Source organism: Suricata suricatta, chromosome 10 (genome assembly GCF_006229205.1).
Source record: "Suricata suricatta isolate VVHF042 chromosome 10, meerkat_22Aug2017_6uvM2_HiC, whole genome shotgun sequence".
NCBI lineage: Eukaryota > Metazoa > Chordata > Mammalia > Carnivora > Herpestidae > Suricata > Suricata suricatta.
This window is the reverse complement of record NC_043709.1, coordinates 15,470,933-15,490,907: the sequence shown is the minus strand read 5'-3', so window position 1 is coordinate 15,490,907 and position 19,975 is coordinate 15,470,933. Positions and strand designations below refer to the sequence as shown.

Sequence of the window (19,975 nt, the reverse complement as noted above, 5' to 3'; positions counted from 1 at the left end):
AAATGCTTAGAATAAGGCCTGCACTTACGGCATGCGCTTAGTGATATTAGCCATTATTGTGACTATTGATATTACTGGACCCCAGGGCCTTAGCACTGAGCCAGACTCCTAGACGCACTCAATGAGAATGGAATTGAACTGGAACATGCCCCAGGCCTGGATCCTCAGTCCTCCCACACCTTGTCACTGGCTGTGAGAAGCCCAGACCCCCCTCCAGTTCCTTCTTGGCTCCTTCAACTCCAGCCAAATGTCCCTGATAAAATGAAGGGGGAAGGAGGAGGGCAGGGAGGAGGAAGAAGGAGAAGAGCCAGATAAAACTGGCTGCTCCTGCGTCTGCTGGCCTCGGTGTACCCTGCAGCCTTGGCTCCTGCCAGGGACTTCAGCCCGTTGTGCCCTTTTCATTAACAATAAACTTTGGAAACTGGAAAAGCTGCCTTGGGAGGCACGGCTCAGGCTCCAAAAAAGATGGAGCTATCAGGCCCTGGACAGGACAGCAGGCTTTCTGATTTTAAAAAGAGAGGAAGGAAGAAAGAGGGAAGGTTCTCTGACAGGAAATAAAGAATGAGCCTCATGCCCCTCCCCCACAAAAGTCTGACGCATCCCCAGAGGAGGCAAGGCCACTGGTCCCCTCAGTGACTATCAGGAGGTGTGGGTCACTCGCCTCGTGCAGACAAGGACCATTCCGGTGACTGGATTCCTCCCTTTCCGACCGGCCGACTTGGTGTCACGCACACATCAACACAGTCTTTCAAGAGTCCACTGCACCAGACACTTCCCTACGCAGCGTCCATCAGTAAGTCCTGCGAGGCCTTGCTCTAGACTCCATCTCGATTCCGTCCTCCTATCTGATGTCCCCGGTCACCCCTTGTTCTGCAAGCCCCGCCCTCACTGGCCTCCCGCCTTTCCCTCTTGCCCCTCATCTGACTCTGCATTGAGAGATGGGGCTGGGGGACGGTTCCAGATGCATGTGCGTCGGGTCCTTGTCCTGCAGAAGATTCTGGGAAAAAACTAGGGCTCTGTGACCAAACATAGGCAAAATGTTTGGAAAATGCTGACACTCGATCGCCCTAGGAGAGTCTGGTTTCTTTGAGTCTGAGTTTGGCAGGTTGATTTGGTCATTTCAACATCCCTACTGACATCCCGAGGAACTAACCAGGAACCAGGTTGGGAAACAATGGGTGAATGAGATAATATCCAAGTGATAAAATTGGCCCCTCAACTGTTGCAGGTGGGGCTTGCGGGCAGCCAGGTGACAGAACTGTCCAGGTGGCCATGCTGGGCCCTGGGACCCCACCCCCCCCCCCCCCCCCGGAAGCCGCACAGCCAAGCCTCGGGGTCAAGGCCCTGATTGTAACCCTAGATTAGCTAAATGCAAACAGTTCCAGACTCGGTACCTCAATGACTCATCATGGAGGCCACACGATGGTATGTGTGAAGCTTCTAGTCTCTCCTGGTAACAGAGCACTTACTGAAGGCCACTATGTGCAGGCACTGAGCTGATAAGTGTTTTGCAGGAATTATGTCCTATGGCTTTGGTCCTCTGAGTATCCTCGTGCATGTGGGAAATTCTGGGTTCGTTCAGGTTAATAACTGCCAAGGCCACAGAGAGTCCGAGGCGGAGCCAGGCCGAGGCCCACAGTCTGACCACATGCACCATGCTCTTAGCCACTACACTATCATCCACATACATGAACCCCCTGAACCTTGGTCCCATCAGTCAAACACAGGGGCACTCCGTGAGCTCAAGGGTCTTGCTCCTTCGGCATGGTGCCTCGGCCAGTGCTCAGTAAACAGGAGCTATCCTCAGAATTACTTCATCTGCCTCTTAACCAGCTCCTCAAAATAAAACCCTGCCACTTTGCTCCCCCCGCTGCCATCGCTCTTTCAAACGTGTTGTGGCTACTGCAGAATCACAAAATTTTCAAGCAGGAAGGGCCTTAGAGATCAAGTACTATTTCTTCCAGAATAGCCTAGGATTTCTAACATTTAAGAAAGAGCAAGGCCTCGGGAGTCTGTCCTGAAGAATAAGCAGCTTCCGCGCCCTTGGCCCCAGCCTCCTTGCCCATGTTAAGGTCGCTATCAGCGAGGTGATAGGAACTCTTGGCCATTCTTCTGGCAAAAAGGGCCGCTTCCCTTGGGCACTTTTACAACTGGTTATTTATAAGCCCAGAAATCTTGTCTGTGTTTATGTTATTAGTCACTAAGCAAAAGCTTATTTTCCACCAGTTGGGAAGGGTTTCCTTTCTGAAAAATGAAAGCCTGTGTCTCTTGGCCAGTCTTACCCAGAAGCTCAGTGGCTCCAGAATGGTAAGGAAAACTATGGCCCTTGACATGCCAGGCCTACCAGGAAAATCAAAACCCTGAATAGAAACTTAGTTCAGCTTGAGTCAGCCCACAGCACCGGGGCCATGTCCATTTGTTGCAGATTCAGGATTTAAGTATAATAATGCACTTCTGTAAAGTACCCACTATGGGAATGGCACCGGGGGCATTGAGAGGAGACTTTACCAGGTTAAGATCGGGGAAGGCAGGGGATGCCTGGGTAGCTCAGTCAGGTAAGCAAGCGTCTGACTTCAGCTCAGGTCATGATCCCACGGTTTGTGGGTTCGAGCCCCACGTCAGACTCTATGCTGACAGCTAGCTCAGAGCTTGGAGCCTGTCTTCAGATTCTGTGTCTCCCTCTCTCTCTGACCCTCCCCTGCTCACAATGTCTCTCTCTCTCTCTCATAAATAAATAAAAACATTAAAAAAGAAAAGATTAAGGAAGGCAGGCCAGGCAGAGGGAGCTGCATGAGCCAGGGCAGAGACAGGAGCAGAACCAGCAGCAGTTGGCAGGTGCTAGGAATTAAGGGACCAGGAAAAAAAAAGGAGGGCTCTGAATGAGTCACAGAGGCCTTGAATGCCCACAAGGAGTTCTGGGGGAGAAGTCAGATGTGCTCAAACATCGCTAAGAACAAGAATAGACAGACAGAACAAGGGACAGGGCAGCACCCAGGATCCTGAGCTCTCTTCCTCTCAAGAGCCTTCCCTGTCAGATGGGAATCTCTCCTTCCTCAGACAGCTTATTTGTGATAACAATAGTTAACGTTTATCCAACAATTACTGCATGCCATGGATTGTTATAGTTAATCCTAACAATCCTATGAGATAGGTATTAACCTTATCCCTACTTCATAAACAGGGAACCGATGCTCTGACGGAGAAACAACAGGGCTGACACCCTGCAAGGCTACATCATCCATGCTGAGCATCATCCATGCTGAGCACCCTCCATGACGAGGATCAGTCAATACCACAGATAAATTCTGCCAATTTTCTAAAAATAGAATCATGCAGTCTATATTCTTTTTGTCTGGCTGCCTTCATTAGCTCAGCACTGTAAGGATGATCCATGATTGTTCCAGGTGATGAAAAACTGTTCACTCTCGATGCCGTAGAGTACTCCATTGTGTGAATATGTCCATTCTACTGTTGATGTGGGCAGTTTCCAGGTGGGGGTATTATGAATACTGTGGCTGTAAACATTCTTGTGCATGGCTTTCAATGCTCATCTGTAAGCATTTCTGCTGGGCAGATAACCAATAAGGATTTGTTTCCAAATTTATGACTTAAATGCTTCTGTTCGGGAAGCCTGGCTGACTCAGTCAGTTAAGCGTCCGACTTCAGCTCAAGTCGTGATCTCGTGGTTTGTGGGTTCGAGCCCCGCGTCGGGCTCTGTGCTGACAGCTAGCTCAGAGCCTGGAGCCTGTCTTCGGATTCTGTGTCTCCCTCTCTCTTTGACCCTCCCTTGCTTGCACTCTCTCTCTCTCTCTCTCTCTGTCTCTCAAAAATAAAGAAAAAACATTAAAATAAAAAAAGGTTCTGTTCTTCCCACAACTCTCCACCACTTTCCACCATCATCCATTTACTTTTTTTGCATAGTACTCAATAAAGAGCCTCCTTCATTAAATAGACTAGCATCACTGTTTTTTTCTGAAGATGCTTTTTTTTTCATCAATCTGGAGCAGTCTTGCTTTATGTGAAAGGGGATACAAAGGCAACATAAGACACTGTCTTTGCCCTGAGGAGCTCCAATCTCGCTGAATACAACTGGTAGTGTTTATAAAATAAATCAAGTGCTAACCTGTGTGATACGCACTTTAAGTACCTCAATGACCAGAGAGAAAAATCGGTGAGGTAACTTGAATGGCCTGAAAAGATTCCCAAAGAAACCAGCATGGAACTGGACCACCCAACATGCCTTGAGTTTCGCTCTCATGAGATGGTTTTACCATTGTTTCCGCACAGACTGATATCCAAACTGTCCATTTTCTTCTACTGTCCCACAGAAAGGCCCTCTTCCCAGACACCAACTTGAATGATTTCTCTTGTTTTCTGTTTATTTTCCATTTGAAGGGAGTGTGGGGATTGGTTACTATAGCAACAGCTACTTCTCCAAATTAATTCTGAATTTCATCAGATGTTCAGTTTGACAGTCCAGCTCTCTGGCTTCTGATTGTCTGGCTTTCACAACGGCACCAACTACCCAACTCCTAACGACTCCCGCCTGCCGCCCCTGGGGGAATAACACAACTTGTATAACTTGAGAAAATGCGTATTACAAAACAATGCTCTGGCCTGGGAGCAACACTGATGAGTGAGGAGACATTGGGATTTTAACCATCCTCCAGCCATTTTAGAACCAAATACACAAGGCCATTTGGGAAGAAAACGGGCTTGGGAGCGCATGGGAATCATTTTACAGGATGCGCTGCAGAGACAAGGTTACAAAAAATGGAGGATGTCTTCCCGGTTTACATGTAACCTCAGAAAAGGAACATTTGTTTCTGTTGGTTTTAAGCAAAATCGCCTGGTGGCTCAGTCAGTTAAGCATCTGACTTTGGCTCAGGTCATGATCTCACAATTTGTGAGTTCAACCCTGCATTGGGCTCTGTGCTGACAGCACAGCTATGGATTCTCTGTCCCCCTCTCTCTCTGCCCCTCCCCCACTCATGTTCCCTCTCCCTCTCAAAATAAATAAACAAACAATCAAACAAACATAAAAAAAAAAGTCAAGGGCCTAGAGTGAAGCAGTCAGGATTCTCCTCATGCCCTTGACTTCAATTAACTCCATACCATAAATTGGTTCATTTTTCCGTGGGGTTGCCTTCCCACATGACAGCACTTTTATTGCTTTCCTGAAACTTCAGACACACCGTTCCACTCCTCAGAAGTGTGCTCTTATAAAAGGTCATAGGATCCTCATGGAAAGCAGCTTATTTTTCATTTCAGAAACTCATTTCAGGAGTGATCTTTCCCTTGCAAGAACTGTCTGCCACCTAATTAGGTCCTTTCGTCAATATAAGATCCAGAACTCAATTTCAAGCACCTCATGGGCTCACGGCTTCGTCAAATGGTACTCTGATCCCTTACGTCCAAAAGTCGAGCGCAGTGAGAGCGAGAAAATTAAACTGGGCTGGCAGCTCTCCTGCTGTCAATGAGTTGGTCAGAGTTGAATCAATGTGTTTCCTGACTCAGACAATGAAAGGCTCTTTAGTTCACTAATTGTCTTTTCTTAAACCAAAACTCTCCCTGCATGTTGGTTGGCATGTGCAAGGAGAACCATAGCCAACCAGGCCACCCACTACCAGCAGTGGACCCCACAGAAGGCAGAAGAAACAGTAAGGAAGTGTATGAGCTACCTGCAGAAGAGGGGTGCAGAAGGCTCGTCAAGAACCACTCATTCCTGCTAAGACCATCAGTGCTACTTGGGGGCCCAATAACAAATCCCAGGAGGGCAGGGGATATGGCCAGGATCAAGGAAGGAGCTTCGTGGGAGAGAGAATCAATGGCACCATGTTGGTCCAGCCATTGGACTCCAACCTCCTTCCACAACCAACCCTGGGGGTATTTCCACAGAAACAAGCAGGGCTATAAGGTGATGCGTTCCGTCAACCATCACCACATACTCACCCCCCCGCCCCCCCCCCGCCCCCGGTCTCCCTGATCAGTTTTTCTATAGCTCTGTCTGGGCCTGTTTGTCACATACACACTCACCCAATCCTGAATCTGAGAGAGCACGGACAATTGATCAGAACACCTCAGAACCATCCCAGGCTGATGCTGTCTCTTGAACTTGACACACTGGACTTCCAGAAAACGGCATGCAATCTGGGCAACGAGTATAGGAGAACCTCTCTCCATGGTGAAGACCAGCTTACTGCCCCCCTGCCCACAGAGGGCTTTGCTGCAGGGGCTCATCCCACCCTTACCAGCAGTCAGGGTGGAAAAGTCAGCCCTGTTGTTATCACCCCTCTGCTTCAAGCCATTGTTTGCCCCACCACGTAGGATTCAGGACTATCTTGTCAACTCTAAATTCTGGTCCACCTCATCATGCAACACAGTGCCATAGTTAAGAACCTGACTCTCTGAGCCAGTCTACCTGGGTTCAAATCCAGGCTCTGTCACTATCAGCTGGGGGACCTTGGCAAGTTACCTAACCTTTCTGAGCCTCAGTTTCCTCATCTGTTAAGGTCAAGATCACCCTCCTCACTGTGCAAATTATCACAGCACATGCATATGTGTTAGCCTGTTACTAGTAGGGAGCGAGTCTTAGTCATGCCTGAATCAAACCCAGGACTATTAAGGATATCTGAGGTCACATGTGTGCCCTTGAGGGATGAGAGGAAGGTAGGAGAACAGAGAAATAGTAGACTAAGACTCAGAGACATCAAAAGAGTTGCAGCAAAGCCTGAGGCAGAGCCAAGCCTAGCTCTCATAGACAGTCTGATCTTCAGACCCCAGTGGTGTTCCAAAGCATGAGTCCCAATCTCAGAGCTACACCTGCCAGAGGGACCCACTGTCCAGGGAGTGAGCCTGCCCTCTACCCCATCAGCACTCCTCAATGCGTGCTGCTGACACCAAACCAAATCAACAGAGCCATCCCACTTAAGTTCGAAGATCCTATACTAAACAACAAAAGGGCTCCATTTTTTTCTCTTTAAAAATTAACTTCAAGTACAAGTGGTATTATTTGAGGCATTAGAAAATATTGAATTCCAGGAAATCCAGGAGGGCGAGGCAGGACAACCACGGAGTAACATTAGTTTTTAGTTGTTTTATTTCTAATCTCCAGCCTCTAGAAAAATGACTTGGGTGTAATCAAATGAAAACAATGAAAATAACACACTTGAAGGTCAAATAGCTAACTTAATAGGAAACTCATTAGAAATGCAGCTGGACAGATTCAGGGCTGAAGAGTCGTTCATCTGACTAAAAGTGAAGAAAACTCCAATGCTGTGTTATTAACCAGGGCAAGTCCTTACTTTTGGATCCGATCTGCAGAGATGTCGTGTGGAACTTGCAAATCTGGCAGCAAAGGCAGTGTGTTAAAATCCTCAGCGATTCGCCATGGGTTCAAAAGAGTAAACACAAGCATAATACACCACTTTGCCAAGTTCAACAAACTGCTTCATGGGGCTCTGAGTCCCTGATGAGGGCAGCAACCAAATGGCTAAGTAAGTAAACCGAAGCCCAAAGGTATCACTCACTGCTCACTGGTGATCGCTGCCAGACACACGTTCTTCTCTGAAATTCACCAAAGACAAATGATCAGACCAAGACAAGTTTCTAGAGCAGGGCTCACTTCCTCGTGGTTGCAGGATTAAGTCCACACTTCTCAGGCTGGCCAATTAAATCTGAATCCCCAGGGGTGAGGCTCAGACATCAGCATTTGTTACATACGCCCCATGAAATTTCAGTGTATCTAGCACCCAGAATCACTGATGGAGGCGATCTGGCCTCAACCTTCTCTTCTAGCACCTCCCAGAAGCAGGTGATACTCCAGCCACAAAAGGACCTCTCAGAGCCCTAAACATCACATCAGAAATAATCAATATTCTTTATTGAGCATGTCCCTGCCACTGTATTTAGCAATTTTATTCATGATCTGGTTGAATCCTCACAACCTTATCTAGAAAGTAGCAAACTACTGGCTCAGTATTATAGATGGCAGAACTGAGCCTCAGGGAGGTTAAGTCACTAGCCGAAGGTCACATAATAGCACCTAGAAGAGCAACTGGCTCATTCAAATCGAAGCCTACTTGTGACAATAAAATATATACTCACCCTACTAGCACAGTACCTGGGACATAAGTACTCAATAAGTTTTTGTAAAAGTAATGAATGATCAAATGAATGAATGACTACACCAGTGAGTGAATGAATGAATGAGAACACTGGATAGAATTAATGACCAACAGCCTTGTTAGATCAATTCAGCTGTCCCCTGCCTTTGAAAAGGCCTCCATCAGGATCTGCTTGCTGCCTGAGAAAGCTAGATTAAGCTCCTTGAACCTGAGCAAAAATATGAACAGCTTTGACTGCAGCCATTTCCAAATAATTGATATTAGAAATGAGCCCTGCCTTGGTTTCTGAACTGCTGAGCTGCTATTTCTCTAACAGAATGGTTCTCAAACTTGAGAGTGCATCAGAGTCACCGAGAGGGCTGGTTATGACCCTCCCTCCATCTACGGTGGGACCAAGCAATGCTGTCATTGTGGGTCTGGGCTCCCTCGGAAAACTGTGGCTCACACGCATTACTGGAATTTATCAGGGTCCTGCCATTCTCAAGGGGTTGCTTCCCAGGGGCAGCCACACTCTGGGACCCCAGGACCTCTGCTGTATCCCAGGGACTCCCGTCTTGCCCCGGCCCCACTGCCCCTGGCAGTAAGTTGAGAGAAAGGTGGGGGTGGAATGCTGTCCTCCAAGCCTGCAGCCCACAGTACAGCCTATCTGCTCTTGCACACACCCTGTCTCTTGATTTCCCCTCTGCATCTCTGGCTGGATTTTTAGAGCAGTGATTCTCACCAGGAGGCAAGAACAATAAGCCCTTCCAGAAAGGTCTATCAAATTCTCAGGAGGCAAAGGTAGCTTGCAAAAGCACATTGTAATGTACACATCTAGGAAGGTGGAAGGAGCTTTTAACTCATAGAAAATTCACTCAAAGTGTCTTTAGGGTGGGAACTCAAGAGAGTTTTCTAGAATACAGACTCCTTTATGTCTTTTCCTGGGCAGCAGGTCTAAGGCTCACAGACACATATGCTTATCGAGGAAGGGACATTTGTTTGTTTGGTTTTGCTTTTTTAAGTTTCAGAAACTCTTCCAAAGGTATGAGATCACAGCTGACCAATGTCCAATAGGCTTCCCACTTGGTTCCAGAAAGCAAGGACTGTCTACGGCCATACCACCCTGAAAGCGCCTGATCTCGTCAGAAAGCAAGGACTGCCCTTACCTAAGACAGGAGACACGATGAAAGGATGAAAGGGTTGGCCCCGTCTAGCATATGGCAATGCAAAGGGCCAATGAGGCAATATAATCTTACAGGGCCAGGAAGAGAGATTTCCAGGAACAAAAACCAAGGGTAGACAAGTGAAGGCACCAGGGGAATCTCCCCCACTCACTCCACACACACCCATCCCCACCCGCCGCCCCCACCCCTGCACTTTTTCATTCTCCACCTCTACGCCCCGAGGGGGGGCTGTTACCAGATGCGGTGCTAAGTTTCCATAAAGTGTTGTGCGGCTAGACGTTCATTTCTGGTGGTTTTGTAGATCGGGTCTCCTAGGCTTTCAAAGGGGAAGCCAGGGCGAGACAGTGTGCCTTTGATGTTTGCACTCTGGGTCCTGAAATCAGAACCTCAGGCAAAAACTGTTTTTATCTCTTCCATCCTAGGCAGCCGGGTTGAAAGCTCTGGCGGGCACTTCCTTTTCAGCTGTTATTTCCATACTGTCAATTCCCACCCTGCTGAGAGAATGGAATTCCTTTGACTGGAAACAGGGGTCCATCTCAGAGATGGTGCAGAGATTTCTTTCTTCCTTTTCTCTGTTAAGGTCCCCTTAGTATCACACACTGGAAGGTGTATGTCTCTCCTCTTTTATTTACTTAGCAATAGAGACCAGTTATAGCTTGTGTTGACACAGAGTTGACAAATTTGAGGGTTAATCACCTTCACCCACAGGTCAATAGGAGAGGACCCAAGGTCTGGCCTGAGAAAGAAACATGTGAAAGCAAACACTTGATCTGTGAGTTTTACCAGATCTGGGCCTCGCACTTTTTCCTGAGATGTCTGCAGAAATATTTTCTAAAATACCCACGAAATTGGGATTTAATGCTCTCATATATTTAGGGCAGCAACCCCTCTGAATGCCAGGGAATTCTCTGGATCACGGGCTCCAGAATAAAGCTTGCCCCCAACTAGGGGCATCTGCATATCACTAGATGACCCAGCTTGGATCAGGAGCACTGGCTCCAGAGTGCCAGTAACTAGGTTCAGCTCCCAGGGCCACCACTTGTTAGCTGGCGTGACCTTGAAAAAGCTGCTAAGACAAAATTTCCTTACCATAAAATAGGGTTGTTAACAGTTTGCATTTCGTGGACATAGGGAATTAGCAGAGATAATATAAGCACACATCCTAGCACAGGGTAAAACTCAATAACTCCTATTATTAGTATTACTTTAAAGTATAAATAAAACTATTTTCTTCCTCAAAACCAGTGGCTTTGCCCTATTCCTGATATGAAAGCCATAGCCTCTCCTTCAGTCAACATGGTCAAAATCTGGCCCTGCCCAGCCTCCTCCACCACCCTCCACTCACTCGCTCCACAGACTCTCCGTCACTTCTGTCAACACAAGGTTCTTCCCTCCTCTGAGCATTGGTTCATTCGCACATGCTGTTCCCCTTGCCTGGAATGCCCAGACTTCGGGGGGCTCACTACCTGCTCCACTGAGGCTTCAGCTCAGTAGCCATGTATCTCTGTTCACTCAGCCCCATGAGACCAGAGCTTGTCCTGTTCATTCCCGTATTCTTAGTGTACCTAGAACAGGGCCTGGCATGTAATAAGCATTCGATTTGTACTCTTATTTTTTTAATGAATGAATTACTTTTTCTCTGGAACTAGTATTTCAATATCACTGGAAAGTACAATCCAAAATAGTACCTTCCTTCCCCTCATGAAAGCCCAGAGTTCCTAAACATACGGGGTTAGATACATCATTGTTTTGCCACATTGCTACTGCTGCTACTGGGGTGTGTGTGTGTGTGTGTGTGTGTGTGTGTGTGTGTACTTTAAATCATAAAAGTCCTAGCTAACAAAGAAAAAATTGTAAGGATCTTCAATAGTCCTATTCACCGGGCTAATGTCCAAGCAGCCAGTTAGATGCCGAAGCACTGATTTTTCATTCAGCAAATTTGTACATTTCCACACTCAGCTGAGGCTCTTGATTGGCCTGTCAGGCAACCAATCAGGTTCCGGGGAGAAGCTTTCAACACTGTGATTGGCCGAGAGACCCCACACTCAGGTCTCCCCACCATTGCAGTCACCAGACTGCCCCTACCACACCCCAGGATTGAGAAGCATTGAAGAGGCCAGCCGGAGGAGGATGCCAGGGCACACAGGCGGGCCAAGAAGCCGGCAGAACAAAACACAAGATCACAAATACAGGGCGGAGTCCCGGCAGAAGAAAAGACAAATGGGGTCACTAGGCCTGTGTACCAGAGCCACCCAGTGTTATGAAGTGAATTGAGTCCTCCAAATTCACAGGTTGAAATCCCAATGCCCAGGATCTCAGAATGTGACCCTACTTGGAGACAGGGCATCTAAAAAGATCATTAAGATTAAATGAGAACATCAGAGTGGGCCTTAGTCCAACGTGACTGGTGTCCTTATAAAAAAGGGAACTTTGGACACAGGTGCATTAAGAGGGGAGACCATATGAAAACACAAGGAGAAGATGGCCATCTGACTCTGATACCCGGAACAGGGACTTTAGTCTCCAGAACAGAGGAACACCACATTTCTGTTGTGCAAGCCATCCAGTCTGTGGCATGCTGTTGTGGCCACCCTACCAAACCAATACACCCAGCAAGTCCTAACCTTCCAGGGTCTCAGTCTCCACAACTGAGAAACGGGACACCTGGCCTGCCCACCTCACAGGTTTACTGTAGGGAGCAAATGAGGCTGGATGTGGAGGAGCTTTGAACTATACAGAGGTCTACAGATGCCATCAGGAGGTCTAACTTCGCTCTCAGAGCCCGGTCCTGGGGTCCTGGGCAGCAAAGCAAATAAGGTCAGAAGACCCTGGAGACTGTGGGGTCACAGGTGGAGGTGTAGGAGCTGGAAGAGCACCTTGGCGATCCCTGGTTCCAAACCTCCGGGAAAGGGAGGGGAGCTGCCCTCCTCCACAGTTATTTAGTGGATGTGGGAGAAACAGAACTTGTGTGGCAGAAAAGAAAGAGAACAGAACAGAAACCAGAGATTTCTAAGAAATTAAAAGCCAAAAAACAATGATCCACATTTAAGTCCCTAGGAGTTTTCTGGATAAAAATAATTCATTTTATTTGTATGGTACTCTGCAGGCCATAAAATACATGGTGGCAGCAGAGGGTTGTTTTTTTTTTTTAACCTATATGAGGTCAGGCATCCCTCTGACACTCTAATGAAACCTACGTACCCTCCCTTCAGAAAAAACTAACACACGCACTGCCTAACATCTAAAACATTACATACCAGCACGGTCCTAACCTGCAAGAATGAAAAAGATCTGCATCTACGCTGTCCAAGATGACAGCCAAGCCACACGTGGCTACTGAGCCCTTGAAATGTGGATAGTGGGGCTGACAAATTGAATTCCAAATTATTTTATTTTAGTAATTCTCCATTAAATATCCATCTATGACCAGTGGCTTCTGCACTTGACAGTGTAGTTATAAACTATTCCAGGAGGTTATAGACACACTGCAGTTGGCCCATTGGCCCTGGACCAGGTCAAGGGAACCACTTGTGATGAGTATACTGTCTTCAAAATAATTACCTTTTTTGAGCTTATCAGAACATGTATCATCTAGTTTAATCCTATCAACTCAACAACCCTGAGAGGTAGAACTGCTAAACCTGTCTTATATTGATGCCCTGAGAAACTCCCCCCCACTCCCACTTGCTCAAAGACTCACGTTGAGGCCATAGTGAAGGATTTGGAACTAAACCCCAAGAGTCTGATGTGAGAACTCTGGCTCTTTCCTGATTCCCTAAAACCTATTGATAGGGGTTTTATGAATTAAGGCCCAAACTCCCTCCTGAGGCCTTGATGGATGGAAATTATTTCTAGTTACCCAAAGAACTTTAAATTATGTGGTACCCATCTTTAAAGGTATAAGCAAGGGCTTCTCTTCCTCTTGAAGCCTCCAGCAGGGGCTGAACTGAGACCAACCTGACCTTGAAACAGAATGTTCTTCCGTTAAAGTTCATCTCTATCCTTCCCTTGAGGGTATAGATTCCTGTTCTCCATTCCCCCTGCAGGATTCCCAAGGCCGAAGTGAGCACGATGCCAGGGGAGAAGTCAGGCTGCTTTGTGCCGGACTTCAGTTATCACAGACCGTCTCCTAAATAAAGAGTCTGCAGACTTCATGCTGGGTTCACACTCTCTCTGCCTTCCGGGTAAAGAGGGCTCCTCCTCTGAGCCAAGAAATCCCAAGCACAGCACTGCACACCTAGCATGGCATGTACATGGGTCCACACTGCAGAGGTCATCCTCCAAGCTGCCTTCAGGTTTCCATGGTAACCAGGTCACATGGAGAAGGAACACTCAGAATTGTATAAAACTGGGGGCGCCTGGGTGGCTCAGTCGGTTAAGCCTCCGACTTCGGCTCAGGTCAGATCTCACGGTTTGTGGGATCGAGCCCCGCATCGGGCTCTGTGCTGACAGCTCAGAGCCTGGAGCCTGCTTCCGGTTCTGTGTCTCCCTCTCTCTTTGACCCTCCCCTGCTCGCACTGTCTCTCTCTGACTCTCAAAAATAAATAAAAAGCATTAAAAAAAAAAAAGTAGAAAGAAATTGGAAGGTCACAGCGGCATCAAGGAGGTACAGGAGAAAAAAAAAGAACTTAAAAAAAAAAAAAAAAGAATTGTATAAAACTCACTCTCATCCTGCATGTTGTATCCCCAGTCACTTCTAAACTCTAGAAATGCCCCTCATTGACAGGCATATTCAGATTTATCAACGTAGATTTCTACTTTTGCCAATTCTACTTCCTCAAAAACAAAACAAAACAAACAAACAGACAAAAACCTCCTTCAAGGCCCAGGCTGTATGTCTGCAAACATCTAAGCTCCAGGACTCCAGAGGGCTAGATATATGTTGCTTATATAGCTACGTAATATTTTTCTATCATACCTTGTGTTCTGCCTTGAAAATGAATTCCGTAGCCTATTCCTCTGTCAGTTTTTAACCATATTTAACACAGTGCTTAACCAGACACAGATACTAGGTGGGCCAGTGGTTCCCACCTTCATTAAAACAGACTGCTGGGCCCCACCCCCAGAACTGCCCATTCAACAGGTCCTCAGGGAGGCCCTGGAATCTGCATTTCTAACAATCCTAATTTACACTGATGTTACTGGTTCAGAGACCGCACTGGGAGAAAGACTGCAAGGGATGTTGGTGGAGTGAATAAACCACTGAATGAAGATTTCCCTCAAGCATCCTATCCTGAAGCGCTCCAAAGATGAGCTTTAGAAAAATCAAGATAAAAACTGTTACCAACATTTGTGTCTAGAGGAAGAGCAAAATTAGAAACAACAGGGGAAAAAATGGCAAAAACAGCAGAGACTCAGAAGAAGGAACACTTAGAATAGATACCAGAGAAACTTTCAGATTACCATCTGGTTTCCTCGTAACCATTACTGTGTAACTTATTATGATCAGACTGTAATTAAAAATATTACGATTATACCAAATTAAAAATAGTTTCATTTTTCTGACTCAATCGTATATTTAAAAATATTCTGGAGAAACACTTTGACTCAGTAAGTCCAACCCTAGAAAATTTCTCCTAAGAAAAGAAATGATCAGAAATGAATGTAAAAATGATTACAAGGAGGGTCACTAAAGCCCTGTTTAAAATAACTAGAAATCTGAAACACTTAAATGTTTAAGAAAATGAATTATATTCAACAAATATGATACGTCCATAAATGGAATACTATAAAGCCTTTTAAAATGTTCCTATAGGGAATATTTATTGACCTAGAAGAAGATGCAGAGCATAAAACATGAAAAAAATTTAAGTTAAAAAATGGTAATAACAGTACAAACTAACTTTGGATGAAAATCATGTACAGATATAGAGAAGTAGATAAAATATAAATAAATATAGCCAGAGTGATATTAGAACTGGGGGTTATAACTGAAATTATTTTTATTTTTTTAAATTTTTATTTATTTTTGAGAGAGAGAGAAAGAGAGAGAGAGAGAGAGAGAGAGAGAGAGAGAGAAAGTGAGGGAGGGGCAGAGAATGGGAGAGACACAGAATCCGAAGCAGGCTCCAGGCTCTGAGCTGTCAGCACAGAGCCGGAAGCAGGGCTCGAACCCACGGACCACAAGATCATGACCTGAGCAAAGGTCAGACACTTAACTGACTCACCCAGGTGTCCCAGAAATTAATTTTAAATTTTAACTTTTATATTTCAATAATTTTTGCAATAAATATATATTGCTCAAGTAATTGTTTTTACAGGATATTAAAAAAAAGAAAAAAAAGATTGGCTATAGGAAGTTTATACTCTCCATTTCTTGTTGAACAAGTCGAAACATAAGCATTTTTGAAACTTTCCCAGCTCGGCTCTTCCACAAACACCAATTACAACTTGGACTCCATTTGTGAAGCAGCTGCCACACCGAGAGATCTCTCTTCTTTCCTCCTACTTCCCGGACCTGCTCAAAGCTAATTCCCAACTCAAAGAACCTAACTTGGAATAACTCATGACGGTACTACTGGGGCATTTGCATTGGGGAATGACATTTACAATGGATTCACCATGACCCTGGTCACCCAGCAAACTGCCATTTTTCAGAAACCATGGCGGTCTCACATACCAGCCTTTAATAAGGTGGGTTGCCTAGCAACCTCCAAGGAACTGGCCAGAAGGCGGAAGAAGGCACCAGCCAGAGCTATTTTATGACCAAAGTGAGCCGTGCTACGTGTGTCTGGTTGCATTCAAGGTAACCAAATAGGAGATAACACCCAGCTATTTTTGCATCATGAGGAAAAAATACTTGGCTCTTGCCCAGAAGGGCAATTACCTAAAAATCTTGGCAGGCCCCATGGTATGAGAAATGGTAACTGATACGTGGGTGAAAAAAAAATCACTGACCTTCATAAATACTGATGATATGAGGATGGTTGAGGGATGACATGATCTCAATCTCTCGTCTGATGTGAACCATGTCTTGTTCATCCTTAATTTTGTCCTTACGAATGGATTTTATAGCAACCTATAAAGTCAGGAAATGAAATGTTACTCAGAGGACTAAACAGATGCAAATCAGCCATTGGGGGAGTTTGGAAAATAAATACAGATGTTACTTGTTGGCAGAACCGACAATAACCAAAACAAAGTTTCAAAATACCCCCTGTCACTTCTTTCATTTATAGCAAAAACACCCTTCTCCCGACAACAGAAATCATTAGGTTTCAAAGGCCTGGGGTTTGGGACACTGGGTTGGGGGGTTTTATTTTGGTGTGTGCGTATGTGTGTGTGTGTTGTTGTTGTTGTTTTTCTAAAAAGCAGAGGCTGCTTCCTGTGGCCAAATCCATTTACTCTAGGAATCCTGATGCTTTGAGAAAAAGGAAAGGGAAGAGCTCGGTTTACAGGGTATCGATTAAACATGGATGGGTGAGGTCAGCGTCACTCGGCCCCAGCGGGCAGCTGCCGCGGCAACGGCTAGGAAAAGTTTCACCGCACGGTGCTTCGAAGGCCAGCCCTCCTCAAATGCAGGGTTTGAAGACTCCTGCCTCTGTGTGGATGTGCAATGGCTCAAAGGCCACATCCCTCCTTCATCCTCCCTCTAGCCCCGGGCCCCTTCCATAGCACGGGAGGAGACCACAAGTCTCTGCGACAGAAAGATCAGGATGAAACAAAGGGAGTGACAGCCAGACTCCCTGCCCAGCCCCAGATGATTCCCGAGCCAATGTCTGCAAATGCAAACTGTAGCAGGCTGCCAGGGCCAACGTGCAGAGCAATTACTCAGAAGAAACAGAGGAGTAAAAAGGCATTAAATGACAATGGAAATCTAATAAGGAAAAATATGTTTGCCAATGGATTCATCTTTGCTGCTAAACAAATTTGCTTGGTAATTTTGTTCGCCCTGGCTCTCAAGGAGGCAAAAAGTGTTCTGTGGGGGAAAGGTGTCCATGGGTAGCATGGAAGCTTTCCGTCCAACCGATCGGCTGCCACCTCCGACAGCCAGCTTGGTCCCTTCCAATGTGGCCCTCCTATGACGTCAGCTCTCACCTGGACAGCCCTCTCCTAGATGCAAGGCATTTAGCCCATCCCTCTGGATCACAAAGGCATGAAGTGCTCCGGAGAGACAGTGGCCTCATTACCAGCAGCCCACGGCCACACCTCGGTTATGGCAGGGGGAGCCCTGTGAGCCTCGGCAGGGATGTACTCACATCTGGGAATGTCTGCAGCTTCCCGTGTCCCCACCAAGCACTATTAACTACAATCAGCCCATGTGTACTTCAATAAGAATTGGGCAGCTGTTATTATTATTATTATTACTATTAGTACTATTATTGTTTTTGCTGCCCTCCCAAGAAATGGGGTCAATGGACCAGCAGGCTCACATATCTCTCCTTTGCAAAAGCCTCCCCAGCTGTAACGAAATCAGTACTAGTGTCATTACTTGGCTCTATAGGAGCAGGGATCTCACTCACTGCTTTATCTCCAGTGCTTAACTCCGTGTTGGCACGAGGCGGGCCTGAAAAACCCTTCATGTGGGCTGGCAGGCAGGCAGGTGCTAGGTAGAGGGGGAAGGAGGAGGGAGGAGAAAGGAGGGAGGTGGGGGGGGCAGGGGGAGGGGTGATGTCTGTGGGCAGGTGATAGGAGCCCAGACCAGAGAAGTGATAGTGGAACTGGAGCAAACAAAAGAGGACCACTCTAGTCAAACACCACCACCAAGACGGGCACACTGGGAAGAGGCTTAGCGTTTCTCTGGCATCCTCCTGCACGGGCAATGGAGGAATGGACAAAGAGGACTGGAAACACTGGACATCCTGCTGTAAACCAAGGGAAAGCACCATCCTCCCCTAGACTGGGAACAGACCCCCGAGGCCCTCGTGAGGCCAGATAAAGGAGGTTGCCCAGAGATGAATGAGATTCCAGCTTCAAGGCCCCTTTTCACCAGGGTGCTGAGCTCAAAGCCACCCCAGGCCCCCCCGAAAGCCCCATTGAGTATGCAGCGAGAAAAGCCTACCAGTGCTGACGTCAGATGTAAAGACATGACTGGAAGGCTTTATTTTGTCTGAGCAGGGCCTGCGATCCTGGGAGCTTGTTCTCGGAGGAAGCAGACACTGAGCACACACAGGCCACGGAGGATGTGGGTGGCTGTTGGACCAAGTCCTGCATTCCTCCGAGAACTCAAGATGGGCCAGGAGAGAAACCACCCCTTTGATTATGCAGCAGGCTGAACTTGGCCTCAAGGAGGCTCTATTGTCAAATGACAATAGGAATAAATTCTTTCCCCCGTCCAGGGTCAGGGGAGGGTAACGACATTCTGGGGGGTAAGAAAATAAGCCCACTTGTCAGTTCCCCCCAGCAGTGGGGCAGGAGGCCGACTGTCTCACAGCGCCGCTTGCCAGGGGGATGTTTCCAGCCCAGTATGAAAAGGAGAGTGCTCACATTCTAACAAAATCCCACTCAGCACCAAGGAAATGAAAAGGGCTCCATAAATGTTAATATCCATGGCAGTTGTCCCTCCACACAAACGTCCCTCTTCCTACAATGAATCTTCTATTGAAAATGTAAAAGAGGGCTCATTCTGCCCCCTCTTTCAAAGGGTTGGTGGGAAGTCCATCGAAGGCCGACTAGAAATCACTTCAAACCATGGGGTTGTCAAGGCCAGGAGGAGTCTCCAACTCCCAAGGGCCGTGAGATGACCCATCCAAGGTCGCAGAGCCACTTAATGCCAAACCACAGACACAGTACCAACCACAGTATGAATAGCAAGTGGTCCTGGAACACTTAACTATATGGTGTGGACGTTGTGCAAAGGGCTCTACACGTCATGGGTCTTTACATCCTTATTCAGGCTTCAGCTCCGGGATTCCCTCAGGGAGATGCCCCCTGACCCCTTTAGGGGATAAGCCCGCTCCTGGCCACCTCCCTCCCTCCACACCTTTCCCCACTTTATCTTCGTGGGGACATTTTGCACCATCTGAAATGCTTCCTGGTTTGCTGTGTATTCAGCCTGTGGCCAAATCCAGCTCATGGCCTGTTTCTGTAGGACCCAGAAAGCTAAGAATGGTTGTCACATTTTTAAAAGAGTTGTTTATAAAGGGAGAAAGAGATCTATAAATGTAGCTCCTAAAATATAAGGTGGTGCCTGCTTCATGAAGTCGAAGGATAAGGTTGCATAATGATTAGGGACGTGACTTTGAGTCCCATCTAAAACCACTCATGAGCTGTGTGACCCTGGGTAGGAGACATAACCTTTCTGTGCTCCAGTTTTCTCATCCATCAAGTAGGGAAAGAGGGCACCTACAGGTACCCTGTGAGGATTAAATGTCAGGTGCTTGGAACATGCCTGGGCTGGGATAAGGCCTCAGTATATGGCAGCATGTTTAACCTGAGGAGAGTGCCTCCTAAACAGGGCCTTCAGGCCTGCCTTCCTTTCGTTCTTGGAGCCCACTTGAATTCTTCCCGGTTCCTCATGGGACAGCAAGTGACCGCCTAGAAAACAGAGACCACGTAGGTTCCCCCAACTACATAAAGGTCAGGACAATCTCTCTCTCAGGTCTTTAAACTGTACCCTCATCCGAAATGTCAGGAAGCTCATGGTCACAGTGGTGTCTGATTCTAAGGCCAGACAGAAGGCTAAAGCAACTGGAGCCTCAAATGCAACCCAGGACTATCCTTCCCCCCAATCTCATCCTTCTGGTC

General features: G+C 46.9%; 1 protein-coding gene across 1 annotated transcript in view; it reads right to left on the bottom strand.

Moving 5' to 3' along the window:
• The window catches only part of NUAK1 (NUAK family kinase 1), a gene marked incomplete at its 5' end in the record, with an annotated part of 72,356 nt that overhangs the window by 24,229 nt on the left and 28,152 nt on the right, over positions 1 to 19,975 (bottom strand). The window contains one exon of the mRNA XM_029955424.1: positions 16,187 to 16,307. Within this exon, the coding sequence (XP_029811284.1) occupies positions 16,187 to 16,307 (121 nt within the window). The remainder of the gene's footprint in view (positions 1 to 16,186; positions 16,308 to 19,975) is intronic.